Below are 12,369 nucleotides of genomic sequence, written 5' to 3'. Positions count from 1 at the left end.
CTGGTGGTGGTGCAGGGGTGCAGCTGGGTGTCGGGTCCCTCAGTTGTCACCGGTTGGTTTATTTAAAGTAAAAGGAAAACAAACAAACAAACAAATAATCTCAGCCCGTGTGGATTTGAGGAGGGTTCCCACCTTCACCAGGATGTTTTGGGGTTTTTCAGCCCCGTCCCCTCCCAGGGGCCTTCCCCACCGCCCCCTCCCCAAAGTCACTTTTTTTTTTTTTTTTTTTTTTAGGAATCCTCGAGGTGTCCGTTTCTGTGCTGTGACAAGGTCTTCTGCACCGCTGGCCGTCCCCTGGGGCAGGGAGACCCTGGTTTGGGGAGTTCTGCCCCAAAAGTGGCTGGCAGGGGCGGCTCTGGCTGCTCAGGGGGACAAGCTGGCAACGTTCTCCTTGTTTTTAACGTTTCCTGCTTATTTTTAATGTTTCTTGCACCTTCAGCGTTATTAGCCTCGTGCTGTGTCTCGAAGGGGCCAAAATCGTTCCTCCCCTGCGCCCCACAGCAGCGGCTCTAGATGGTGTCCTCGAAGATCTGCATGGAGCTCATGATGTCCTCGTCCTGCGAGGGGCGAGAGGGACAGGTCGCAGCCCCCAGGCCCCCTGGTGGGACCAGCGCTTTTGTGTCCCACCCCCAGGAAACCCCATGAGGTGCAGCCTCCTCTCCCCCCAAACCCATGGGGACGTCCCTTTGGAGGGGGCGAGGACACGGGGTGAGGAGGAGGAGGTGGCACCGAAGCCCCCCCAGGTGCCCCACCTGCTGGCACGTCTCCAGGAACTCCTCGAAGGTCACCACGCCGTCCCCGTTCCTGTCCATCTTCTGCAAGGGAAGAGCTCAGCGGGGACGTCCCCGTCCCCATTAGCGGCGTGCCGGGGGGGAGGCTGGGCTCACCTGGAAGAAGAGCTCCACGTGCTCGGCGGGCGCGCTGTCCCTCGGGGCGGGCAGGGTGCAGCGCCCCATCATGTCGTAGATGGACTTCATGATCTCCAGCATCTCCTGGGGAGGGCACAGAGCGGGGCCGGGGTGACAAAAAGCTCCCCAAACCCCCCAGTGCTCCTTCCCGAGGACACCTCCGTCCCCCAGCCCCGTCTCCCTCAGCTTTGTCCCCCTCTGGACGTCCCCGTGGGTGCCACCACCCCTGCCACCCCCCTCCTCGTCCCCCGGGGCACCTCCTTGGTGATGAAGCCGTCCTTATTAATGTCGTAGAGGTTGAAAGCCCAGTTCAGCTTCTCCTGCACCGTCCCCCGCAGCAAAACGGAGAGGCCGCCGACGAAGTCCTGCCCGAGGGACAGTGGCCATGAGCGGTCCCCGCACCGGGACACGTCCCACCCGCAGGCGACCCCGTTCCGGACCCCACAAAAGGCGCCGCAGCGTGGCCATCGACCGCGGGGACTTTTCCTATCGATCCCGTTGCTATTCTCGCTCCTATCTATTTTTAATCGCCTGGGATGCGCCAGCCGCTGCCGCAGGCTCCCCGCAGCCCCCCGGCACCCGCCGGCGACGGGGCTGCGGATTTTCGGGGGCACCGTTTCGACCAGCTGATCCCGACCGCGCAAAACCTCGCCGAGCCCCTGCCCGAGCATCCCTCCTCGCGCGTCCCTCCCCGTGATTCGTATCTGATGAATCACGCTGCTGGGCACGCTCGCATCGAGCCGAGCAGCCTCATCACCACCGAGGGTGGCGGCACCGGCGTCCCCCTGCGGCACCGGCGTCCCTCCGTGGCACCGGTGTCCCCCCCTGTGGTGCCGCCCCGCTGCTCACCTCGAAGCAGAGCGCCCCGCTGCCGTCGGCGTCGAAGGCGTTGAACAAGAAGTGAGCGTAGGCGCTGGCGTCTGGGGAGGGGAGGCAGGTGAGGGGGGGGTGAGGGAGCACCCCATATTTTTTTTTTAGGGGGGGTGACGCCGCCCAGGGGCGCCCCAACTCACCGCCCTGCGGGAAGAACTGCGCGTAGATGAGCGTGAAGGTCTCCTCGTCCACCCGGCCGCTGGGGCACTCCTGGGGGGGGCCAGAAGGGGCACCAGGTGAGCCCCACGGGGCCGCGGCCGCTCCCCGAGACCCTTCCCCAGGCACTCACGCTCTTGAAGCCGCGGTAGAGGGACTGCAGCTCCTTCTTGGTGAACTTGGTCTGTGCCTGCAGCTGCTCCAGCCCCTCAGGTTGGTGCCGCACGGCCGAGAGCTCCAGGTCGCCGTCGCTGCTGTCTGCGGGGATGCGCGGGGTTGAGCGGGATCCCCCCCCGGCGTCCCCCTCACCGACAGCTTCGGGGCTTTTTCGGGGGGTTTTGGGGCAGGCACCAGCTGGGTGGCTTTGGGGGTGAGCGCCGGGCGCCCCATGGTCCCCAGGGAGGGGATGCGATGGTGAGAAAATCGCGGCATCCCGCACCTTACCCGCCTGGACCTGGCCGTGCTCGGGAACAAACCAGGAATCCCCCAAACCTGGCAAAACCTGGCAGCTCTCCCCGTCACGATGGGGAACTCACCCGGGGCGGCTCCATCCGCTGCGAGCTCCGGGTTTCGCCGCCCGGGCGAGGAAACGGCTCCGTCAGCGCTTGGAGGGCTTCCCGGGAGCTGCTGGACTGTGCCCGCTCCGGCAGCATGATCCCGGACCATCCCAAAGCGTCCCGGAACATCTCAGGTCATCCCCACACGTCCCAGAGCATCCCGGAGCATCCCAAACCATCCCGGAGCATCCCGTGCCCAGGCTCCAACCCGCACCACGGCCGCCTCTCGCGTCCTGCTCCCCCCGCCCCGGCTCTCTGCACCCTCCGTGCTGCCGGAAGGTAATTAATAAATGATGCCTCGTTAATGTTTCCAGCCCGGGAAGCCCCCATGGAGCCGTTCGATGCTGAGCGGGGACAGCAGGAACTTCAGGATGGGGAAGGTGGGATGGGGTTGGGGAGAGCCCCGGTCGTGCCGCGTGTCCCCAGACTGCGGGGGGACACCCTGGGGACCCCCATGGGCTGCCGTGGGGGTTACTGGGCTGCCGGGCTGGGGTTGGGGTGCAGAGGGGCGGTGTGGAGCCCCCCGTCCTCCTGGCTGGGGTGGGATCGGACCTGGGAGTCCTCAGAGAGCCGTTTGGGGGGGGTTTGAGGGGTCAGTGCGGGATTGGGGATCCTCAGCATCCCATCTCAGGGGGATTTTAGGGGTTTCTGCAATCTTGATGGTCCCCATTCTGCTATCTCAGGGGGTTTCAGGGCTCGAGGTGGGCTTGGGGGGGTCCCCAGCAACCCATCTTGGGCAGGTTTGGGGATTGGAGGGGGCTTCCCCAGCACCCTGCCCCATGGGCTATAGGGGTGAGTACGGGCTCGGAGCTCCCCAGCAGCCCACTCAGGAGGGTTTTGGGGGGCGGCGTGTGCTCGGAGCCCCCCAGCAGCCCATTTTGGGGTGCTCAAGGGGGAGACCAGGGCCACAGCGTGCTCAATGGGGCCGTGACGCGGCGGTGAAGGGTACCCCAAAACTTCCAGGGTCCACCACAGAGGTTCCCGGAGAGGCACCCACACCACCAGCAGCCCCTCCACGAGGAGCGTCCCCTGGGGTCACGTCCCCGCCGTGGGCACCCCAAAACCGAACCGCAACCAAACCCGGCCCGGGGAGGGTGCCGGGGGTTACCTTCCGCAGAGATGGGCTCCAGGATGCCGAACTGCTTGAGGACAGCGATGAAGAGGAGGATGACCACGGCCACGGCGCACAGCTCCATGCCCTGCATGGCCATGGCGGGCCGGGGGCACCCCGGGGTGGCGGCGGCAGCAGCAGCGCCTTCGGGTGCTGCGGCGGGGCCGTCCCCTGCCCTCCGCCCCCCCGGCCCTGCCCTCCTCCCTTGGCACGCGCCCACGGCTTCGGACACGGTGCTCGCCCTTTTTTCCAATAGTCTCTCGTTTTTTCCAATACTGTCTCCTTTTTTCCTATAGTTTCTCATTTTTTTCCAATAATTTCTCTTTTTTTTTCCAATAGTTTCCCCTTTTTCCCAATACTTTCTCCTTTTTTTTCCAACAGCTTCTCCTTTTTTTCCAATACTTTCTCATTTTTTCCAGTAGTTTCTCATTTTTTTCCAGTAATTCCTATTTTTTTCCAGTAATTTCTTATTATTTTCCAATATTTTATCATTCTCCCTAGAGTTTCTCATTTTTTCCAATACTTTCTCCTTTTTACCAATACTTTCACCTTTCTCCCCCATGTTCTTTTTCCCATAATTTCTCCTTTTTTCCAACATTTTCTCTTTTTTTCAAGTTTCTCATTATTTTCCATATTTTCTCCCTTTTTCCAATATTTTCTCTTTTTTTTCCAGCAATTCCTCTTTTTTTCCCCCAATAATTCCTCCTTTTGTCCACGTTTCCTCCTTTATCCTGATATTTTCTCATTTTTTTCCCCAGTATTTTCTCTCTTTTTTTTCCTTTCCCGATATTTTCTCTTTTTTTTTTTCTTTTTTTTTTTTTTGTATTTTCTCCTTTTCCCCACACTTTCTCCTTTCTTCCTTCGACCCGAACAAAGCTGGGGGGCCAAACGGCTGCTACCTGCCTTCCCCCACGCATCACCCATGGGTGTCCCCTTTGCCCTGGCATCCCTGCACCATTAAAAACACGCCAAAAAAAGGTTCTTTCACCCCCCAACGGGCTGAGGCGGGCAGTAATTACCCCCCAGCAGGGTAATTAACAGCCCCCCCCCCCATGGCCCCCATGGCTGCCAGCAGGCATCGATCCCCGCCTGCAGTATTACCGGGGGCGAGCCATTACCGCCGCTCCCGCGGGTGCGATGAGCGCAGCCCGTGCTCAGCAGAGCGCGGCCGCCCCCGCCGCGGGGGCCAGGGCTTCGTGCCCCCACGGGACCCCCGAGGAGAAAGGGGGGGAGCCAACTCGGCAAGCGCCAACTTGCCAACACGCAATTAGCGTGGCGGTGGCTAATGAGCCCTGACGGGGGATCGATGGGGATGAGTAAGCAGCGCGGGGAGCGGCTGCTGGCACCCGGCCTGGGCTGTGCTGGGGGGGGGAAACTGAGGCATGGGGGGAATCTAAGTTATGGGGGGAACTGAGTTATGGGGGAACTGAGTTATGGGGGTAACTGAGTTATGGGGGGAACTGAGTTATGGGGGTAACTGAGTTATGGGGGTAACTGAGTTATGGGGGGAACTGAGTTATGGGGGGTAACTGAGGCACAGGGGGAAACTGAGTTATGGGGGAACTGAGTTATGGGGGGAAACTGAGGCACAATGTGTTTGTGGGGACTGCGGGTCTGTCTGTCTGTCACCAGGACTGTGCCACCACGTCACTAGGGTTATGGGGACGTGTCCCCATCGGCGCAGGACGGCCGTGATGTCCCCATGGCCCAGGGGACACCTCCCCACCGCCACGGGGCCCAGCCCCAAGCAGGCCCACGGCCGCCCTCTGCCCTCTGCCCTCGCCCCCTCAGGGCCCGTTGCCAAGGCCAGGCCTCGTTGCTAGGGGCGTGGCCTCACCAACGAAGGGCGTGGCTAGTTGCTAGGGGCGTGCCCCGTTGCTAGGGGGCGTGACCACAACCTCAAGGGCGTGTCCAGGCGGGGCGAGCGGGGCTCGTTGCCCCGGGCAACTCGCGCCCAGCGGCCACTTCCGCCGCGCCGCTACTTCCGCTTCCGCCGCCGCCGCCGGAAGTGCCGGGTGCCGTTGCTGTCGCCATGGCCTCAAGGTTACTGCGGGTGAGCGCGGCCCTGCGCCTCCTGCCCGCCGCCACCGCCCGCGCCGCGCCCGTCCGGCACCTCGCCGCGCCCGGTGAGCGGGGACCGGGACGGGAACGGGAACCGGGACGGGAACCGAGAGGGAACGGGAACCGGGCGAGGGGGGGGAGGCCGCGGGCTCCCGGTCTGACGGCGCCGCCCCTCCCGCAGGAGACCTCGCCAGCGACCAGGAGCAGGCGACGGGGCTGGAGCGGAAAGTGCTGGAGGCCATGAACAAGGGCCTGGTGAGCGGGGGGCGGGGCGGGGCCGGGCCGGGGGGGGGGGGGCCGGGAACGGAGCGGGGGGACTGGGAACGGAGTGGGGGGGCCGGGACCGGGGGGGAGGAGGTCGGGGGGGGGTGATGAGAGCAAGTGGGCACCGTGATGTGGGGCAGGGGAGGGGGGCGGAGTGCTCGGGGGGGGCTCATGGGCCGGGGGCTCACCCTTTGTCCTGGGCGCTCACCCTTTGTCCCCTCTCCCTCCATTTTTGTTCCCCCCCCCCCCCCCCCCCAGGACCCCTACAGCATGTTCCGGCCCAAGCGCTACGCGGGGACCAAGGAGGACCCCAACCTCGTGCCCTCCATCGGCGACAAGCGCATCGTGGGCTGCGTCTGTAAGTCCCCCCCCCCAGTCCCCCCCATCCCTTTGTGTCCCCCCCCCTCATCCCCTTGTCCCTGTCCGTCTGTCCCTGTCCGTCCGTCCCAGCTGCTCTCTTCCCCCCCCCCCCAGGTGAAGAGGACAACAGCTGCGTCATCTGGTTCTGGCTGCACAAGGGGGAGGCGCAGCGCTGCCCCTCCTGCGGCGCCCACTACAAGCTGATCCCCCACGAGCTGCCCCACTGAGGGACCGGCCTGGGGGGGCCGCACCGGACCCGCCTCAGCACCCTGAGGACCCCCCCCCCCCCAGCACCCATCTGGAGTTTTCGGAGCCACGCCGTGCCCCTGCGGCGCTTGTTGTGTTGTTTGTGTGCCCCCCTCGTATAAAAACGAGTTGTGTGTGGAGACCTGGCCCCGCTCATTCTGTACCGGGGTGCAGCACCCATGGGTGCGGTGCGGGAGGGGGCTGCAGGGTGTTGGGGTGGGGACAGCGAGGGGGTGTCGCTCGCCTTTGGGTGCTCCCCCTGTGGTCGGGGTGGTGATGAACGCCCCAGCTGCAAGGGGGAGGAGGGGGAGGGCACCCTTGGGTGCTTGCGACCTGGAAGGTGACATTCGAGGTCGTGGGGTGGTGACACCACCCTGTCAGTATCCCCAAACCCTTTTTGGGGGAGGGGGGGAAAGCGTGGGGGGGGTCTCCTCAGCATCCCCCTGGTGGATCCCTGTGGAGGCTGTGGCTGCGCTGCTGCGTCACCGGCCCCCGGACCACATCCTCCGCTGTCCCCTCTGTGGCGAGGCCGCCTCCCTGCAGGTGTTATTTCATCAGGGTGGCCCCCAAAGGGGACGCCCCCTGCTGGCCGCGCTCCTGGCCTTGGCAGAGGCGCTTCCCGGGGGGGTTTCCTCCAGCACCTTTCCAGGGAGGACGGAGGTGAGGCCGCCCTGGCCTCCGCGGAGGTCGCCGCGCTGTCCCCAGGCCCGTGCCGCTCCTCCCGACCTCCAGCAGGGGCCCAGGACAGGGTGGAGCTGCGGGGCAGCACCGGGGCGGCCTCATCCCCGCGGGACTCCCAGGGGCCTCCACCCAGCGCCTGCCGCCGGGGGTCACCGCGGCCCCGCTGCTCCCGGCGCTGTGCAGCCCCTCCCTGCCACCACCGGCCCCACCTGCGGGGCCTCCCCCCAGCCTCCGGGGCTGCAGAGGCTGGGTTCCGGCACCCAAGGGTGCAGACGGTGGAGGCCCAGGGGCTCCCAGGCTGACCCCTTCCCCCCCGCGCTGTGCTCCCTGCCCGTGACGTCACGCGCGCCGCCGATGACGTCAGGCCGCCCCGCTTTGACGCAGCGCGGGGCCTCCGCGGCGCCTCCTCCAATGGGAGCTGCGGGCGGGCGTGATTGACAGCGCGGAGGGGGCGGGTCGGGGGGCGGTGACGTCGCGCCGGGGCTTCAGGGGAGTGGGCGGGGCGTGGGCGGGGCCACGCGCGGGGGGCGGGGCCTCCCGGCGGCAGAGGGCGCGCGAGGACGCGGCGGGCGGAGCCGCTCCCCCCCCCCGCCCCCCCCCCCACGGGTAGCACGTGAGGCGCGGCGGAGTGCGGCGGTGACGTCACCCCTGTCGCAGAGGGGCGGGGCCGCGCGCCGGAAGCGGGGCGGGCGGCGCGCGCGGAAGGGCCGGCGCGGGGCGGGCGGGCAAGATGGCGGACGGCGACAGCGGCAGCGAGCGCGGCGGCAGCGGCAGCGGCAGCGGCGGGGGGGGAGGCGGCGGAGGCTTCGCGGCGCCCCGGGGAGGAGGCGGAGGAGGGAGCGGGGCCGGCGGCGGAGGCGGCGGCGGGGCCGGCCCCGAGCAGGAGACGCAGGAGCTGGCGTCGAAGCGGCTGGACATCCAGAACAAGCGCTTCTACCTGGACGTGAAGCAGAACGCCAAGGGGCGCTTCCTCAAGATCGCCGAGGTGGGCGCCGGGGGCTCCAAGAGCCGCCTCACGCTCTCCATGGCCGTGGCCGCCGAGTTCCGCGACTACCTGGGCGACTTCATCGAGCACTACGCCCAGCTGGGGCCCTCCAGCCCCGAGCAGCTGGCGCAGGCCGCCGGCCCCGGCGGCGACGAGGGGAGCGGGCCCGGGCCGCGGCGGGCCCTCAAGAGCGAGTTCCTGGTGCGGGAGAACCGCAAGTACTACCTGGACCTGAAGGAGAACCAGCGCGGGCGCTTCCTCCGCATCCGCCAGACCGTCAACCGCGGCCCCGGCGGGCCCGGGGGCTTTCCCGGCGGCCCCCCCGGGCTGCAGAGCGGGCAGACCATCGCGCTGCCCGCCCAGGGCCTGATCGAGTTCCGCGACGCCCTGGCCAAGCTGATCGACGACTACGGGGGCGAGGAGGACGAGCTGGGCGGCCCCGGGGGCGGCGGGCCGGGCGGCGGGGGGCTCTACGGGGAGCTGCCCGAGGGCACCTCCATCACCGTGGACTCCAAGCGCTTCTTCTTCGACGTGGGCTGCAACAAGTACGGCGTCTTCCTGCGGGTGAGCGAGGTGAAGCCGTCCTACCGCAACGCCATCACCGTCCCCTACAAGGCCTGGGCCAAGTTCGGCGGCGCCTTCTGCCGCTACGCCGAGGAGATGCGCGACATCCAGGAGCGCCAGCGGGACAAGCTCTACGACCGCCGCGCCGGGCCCCCCGGTCCCGGCAGCGGCAGCGGCGCTGGCGACGACTCCGACGGCGACGACGTGGACGACGACTGAGCCCCCGCCGCCAGCGCCCGCCGGCCTCCCCCCTCCACTTCCCTCCCTGCCCTCCCCGGACCCCCTTCCCCTCCTCGCCGCGACGGGGAGAAGGGGGCCCCGAGCCCGCCCCCGCCTCCAAGTCCCCCTCCCTGGCCCCCGGCTCCGCCGCCGGAGAGAGGAGAGAGAAACCGGCCCGACCGCAGCCACCGACCGCGTCCCTCCCTCCTCCGCGCACGCCCCGACCTGCGCCGCCGCCGCCGGGACGAGCCACCGGCGTCCCTCTGGGGATGAGCGCCCGGACCCCCCCCCCCCCCCACCTTTCATCCCCCCCTCCGCCTGCTTCAACCCGAGGACTCCGCGCTTTTTGGGGCCGGGGGTGCCCGGATCCTCTCTCCTCTCCCGTCCCGCCCCGACCCCCTCTGTCCGTGTCGGCGTCGTGCCCCCCGCCACCACCGAAACCAGCATCCCGACGCCCCCCGGGGAGCCGCCGCACGCCGGAGCCGTCACCGCCGCCCGGGCGGGGGGGGAGCGAAGGAGCCGGCGAGCTTTCGGCAGCGAGATGCGATGTGGGGGGGCCGTCTCTGGACCAACGTCCATTGTCTCTTTTTTTTTCTCCTTTTTTTCTTTTTTTTTTTTTTTTTTACCCCCCCCCCCCCCCCCCCCTTTGCAGAATCGTTTTGTTTTTTGGGATGCGAACTGCTAAACTCCAGGCGCCTGAACTGGAACCCGTAACTGAGCTAGTGAAAAGCTGGCAGGTTTCTGAAGATAAAGGAACACTTCTCTTGTTTTGATTTTTTTGATGATTTTTTTTTTTTTTCCTCCTCCCTTCTTTTTAACATGGGGGTTGCAAAGAGAGGTAGGCTAGAGAAAAAGCAGGCACAAAGCACAAGGCAAGCTCGACGGATCGGCTGCTGCTCGCTGGAGATCTTCCCCTCCTCTCCAAATAAGGTGGGCTCGAGCGAGCGCCGGGTTGGCAGCGGGAAGGCCAGGCAGGATTCCCCGGGCGGCCGCGAGCGGGGCCGCCGCCGTCGGATGGTTTTTTCAAGCCCCGGCACGGCCGGGAGAGAGCGCGGAGGAGCGGCGGCCGCGTGCGCGCGCGTGTGGGACTTGGAGGCCTCGGCGGGCACGCGCCCGCGCGACGCCGGCGACCTCAGGTGCAGAAAACCCAACCCGCGCGTCTCGGCCCGCGGCTTTTTAACACGAACTCGATGCGTTTCCTCAGTACCTCACGCCGTGGGAACGGCGGGGCCGGCGCCGGCCGGCTCGTTAGCGCGACGCAACCTGTGGGAGCTCCGACGAGCGCTGGGACCGCGCACCCCGGCGGCCGGGGCGTTGGAATTTTTTCCTCTTTTTTTTCCCTCTTTTTTTACCACCTCGCCGTTTCACCAGAGACTGGCTCCTGCCAACGACTCGTCCAGCTGCTCCGGAATAAAAGTGGGGTCCTTTCAGCGATCACCTCTGTTATTAAATGGATTTTCACTCTCAAATGGTCTTTTTTTTTAGCTAATCGGGTCAGTCCTGCCCCTCCAGAAAGGTATTTTTTTAGCCACGTTATCCTAGTAACTTTGAACTGAATGGGGAGCCCGCTGTTCATTCCAAAGTTTCAGGTATTACTGTGTGACACCTTCTAGAGTCTCTAGGACTTTTTAATTTTTTTTCCTCTCATGGTTTTTATTTTTTGGAAACTGTGCATGCCTGCCCTCTGAGCTGCCTTGTTAATTTATTGTTGCGAACCCTTCTGCTGGCGTCCCCCCTCTCCGCGCTCTCTGTTCGCTCCGTATTTATTGGAAGGCGAGGAACGGCCCACGGCGACTCCCCGCGCGGCCCGACGGGGGGATCGGCTCCGTCCCCCGCCCCGAGCCACGGGGACGGCCCCGCGTGGCCGCCCGCCAGCCGCCGCCGCCTCTCGCCGCCCTCCTCGCTGCCCTCCCGTTGTCCGTAGGTCTTTTTAAGGGATTTTTAACGAGAACTTTTTTCTTTTCCTTCCGTTTTTCCTGTTTTTAATTCTTCTCCGTCGCAAAGAACTCGGTTTCCTAAATCATAACGGGAGCAATAGTATTTCTCGATGTCCGAATCACATCCGTACACTCGTACTGTATTTTGTACTGTAAGGCAGCTGTTTCCAGTAATGTCCTGCTGTATTTACCGATGTGTTTTGTTCACACGCGTTCAGTTCTTTGCCGCGGAGAACGCAGCGCCGCGGGCCGGCGGCGAGGAGGAGGAGGAGGACGGAGGCGGCCACGGCCCCGCTCGCCGCCCAGGACGCCGGCTCCGCGCGCAGACCAGCATCTCGTTCCCTCGCTTCGGTGGTGATGGACTTTCTGTTGCTCAGCTGCTGTGAGCCAGTTTGGTTCTTGCAACGATGCAGGCGGTACCTCTCCTTTTGAAGAGGATTATATATATATATATATAAATATATATATTCTTTCTTTTTCTTTTTCTTTTTTTTTTTTTTTTGGCTGAAATTGCAGTAACTAGCCTTACCTTTCTACTCTGCGGTAGCGGCGCGGGCTTCGCGGGCCCGGCTACGCTGTCGATAGCTGCCTAGGAAACACGTGGAAGAGGCAAGAGGCGAATATCACGTACGCCAAAAAAAAAAAAAAATGTCCAACCCACCGCCGCAGACGGCGTTCGCTTTGGCAACCAGAAACCTTTCTCCCGCCGGCGCCAGGCCGGCCGAGCGATGTATCTATGTACAGAAACCTTCCGCAGCTCCATTTGACCTTCCAGCACACAGGTGAGAAGAGCAGAGCGCGTCGGGGGAAGAAATCTCGCAGCAAAAAAAAAAAAAAGGAAAAACAAAGTGATTAACGAAAATCGGTTCATTTTTATTTTTATTTTTTTTTTAAACCCTGCCAGCGGCCGGCGGGAGCGATTCGCAGAGGTGGGCGGGCGAGGAGGCGCTCCTCGTGGTGGGCTTCGGCGGCCGCTTCGTGCTCCGGGAGCTCGCTCCCGAAATCGGCCCCGTGGCGGAGGCGGCGCGCGGCGGGTCGGGCGGGTCGGCCGCCGTCTGCACGGACACACGCACCCGGAGGGGTGCGCGCGGCGGGCTGGGGTTTGTTTCTTTTTTCTTTACGGTTTGGATTCGGTAGAAAACGGGCAAAACGTTGGTTGTATTTTTTGTTGTTGTTGTTGTTATTTTTTTCCGGAAGGGGGAAATCCCAACTTGTCGGAGCTTCCAGATTTCTGTTGCCCCAGAAGGGACGGTTTGAGAGCGCAACTCTATCAGAGCATCTGCTGTACAAAAGGCGATGTAAATCTTGTATAGCACCCCAAAAAAAACTTCGTGTAAATACCCGAGACGTCTGGGCCGATCGCCCGGAGCCCGAGGCGGCCGCAGAGGGGTCCCCGCGGGGATTGCCCCCCCCCCCCCCCCCAAAAAAAAAAAAAACAACCCCGCGG

The 12,369-nt window shown here is 64.5% G+C and overlaps 4 protein-coding genes across 9 annotated transcripts in view; 3 read left to right on the top strand and 1 right to left on the bottom strand.

Moving 5' to 3' along the window:
* Nucleotides 1-12,369, top strand: part of LOC106048907 (histone H2A.V) — a 52,561-nt gene that overhangs the window by 31,405 nt on the left and 8,787 nt on the right. The gene's annotated exons all lie outside the window — the stretch shown is intronic.
* Nucleotides 434-4,991, bottom strand: LOC106048908 (calsenilin). Of its 3 annotated transcripts, XM_048055742.2 has the most exons (8): nucleotides 3,603-4,982; nucleotides 2,071-2,195; nucleotides 1,922-1,991; nucleotides 1,758-1,828; nucleotides 1,166-1,273; nucleotides 888-992; nucleotides 753-815; nucleotides 434-557 (listed from the first exon to the last, which is right to left on the bottom strand). In XM_048055742.2, exons 1-8 carry the CDS (start codon nucleotides 3,907-3,909, stop codon nucleotides 510-512), a joined length of 897 nt encoding a protein of 298 aa, XP_047911699.2. In that variant the 5' UTR covers nucleotides 3,910-4,982; the 3' UTR covers nucleotides 434-509. The 3 variants fall into 3 exon arrangements, with proteins under 3 accessions (XP_047911699.2, XP_066839657.1, XP_066839658.1); XM_066983556.1 differs by having other exon boundaries at nucleotides 1,758-1,991; nucleotides 3,603-4,991; XM_066983557.1 differs by having other exon boundaries at nucleotides 1,758-1,991; nucleotides 2,474-4,990.
* On the top strand, nucleotides 5,571-6,676 carry COX5B (cytochrome c oxidase subunit 5B). Its single transcript, XM_066983559.1, has 4 exons — nucleotides 5,571-5,731; nucleotides 5,848-5,921; nucleotides 6,189-6,288; nucleotides 6,405-6,676. The coding sequence occupies exons 1-4, from the start codon at nucleotides 5,638-5,640 to the stop codon at nucleotides 6,515-6,517; spliced, it is 381 nt and encodes a 126-aa protein (XP_066839660.1). The 5' UTR covers nucleotides 5,571-5,637; the 3' UTR covers nucleotides 6,518-6,676.
* Nucleotides 7,902-12,332, top strand: PURB (purine rich element binding protein B). Of its 4 annotated transcripts, none has more exons than XM_066983555.1 (2): nucleotides 7,902-10,574; nucleotides 11,439-12,332. In XM_066983555.1, the coding sequence occupies exon 1, from the start codon at nucleotides 7,948-7,950 to the stop codon at nucleotides 8,983-8,985; it is 1,038 nt and encodes a 345-aa protein (XP_066839656.1). In that variant the 5' UTR covers nucleotides 7,902-7,947; the 3' UTR covers nucleotides 8,986-10,574; nucleotides 11,439-12,332. The 4 variants fall into 4 exon arrangements, with proteins under 4 accessions (XP_066839656.1, XP_066839655.1, XP_066839654.1 ...); XM_066983554.1 differs by having other exon boundaries at nucleotides 11,141-12,332; XM_066983553.1 differs by having other exon boundaries at nucleotides 7,902-11,704; nucleotides 12,120-12,332.

The sequence above is a fragment of the Anser cygnoides genome, chromosome 26 (assembly GCF_040182565.1).
Source record: "Anser cygnoides isolate HZ-2024a breed goose chromosome 26, Taihu_goose_T2T_genome, whole genome shotgun sequence".
Taxonomy (NCBI): Eukaryota; Metazoa; Chordata; class Aves; order Anseriformes; family Anatidae; genus Anser; species Anser cygnoides.
Note: the sequence above shows the minus strand (reverse complement) of the source record. Positions and strands in the feature narration are given on the sequence as shown.

Bases quoted from the DNA above. Each gene is read 5' to 3' on its own strand.
- LOC106048908 (XM_066983556.1), bottom strand. From the start codon at position 3,909: ATGAGAAACTATAGGAAAAAAGGAGACAGTATTGGAAAAAACGAGAGA. The intron at 1,274-1,757 runs GTGAGCAGCGGG...TCCCTCGGGCAG, and splicing joins GCGGGGCGCTCTGCTTCGAG to GACTTCGTCGGCGGCCTCTC. The intron at 816-887 runs GTGAGCCCAGCC...CTTCCCTTGCAG, and splicing joins ACGTGGAGCTCTTCTTCCAG to AAGATGGACAGGAACGGGGA.
- COX5B (XM_066983559.1), top strand. From the start codon at position 5,638: ATGGCCTCAAGGTTACTGCGGGTGAGCGCGGCCCTGCGCCTCCTGCCC. The intron at 5,732-5,847 runs GTGAGCGGGGAC...CCCCTCCCGCAG, and splicing joins CCGGCACCTCGCCGCGCCCG to GAGACCTCGCCAGCGACCAG. The intron at 5,922-6,188 runs GTGAGCGGGGGG...CCCCCCCCCCAG, and splicing joins AGGCCATGAACAAGGGCCTG to GACCCCTACAGCATGTTCCG.
- PURB (XM_066983555.1), top strand. From the start codon at position 7,948: ATGGCGGACGGCGACAGCGGCAGCGAGCGCGGCGGCAGCGGCAGCGGC.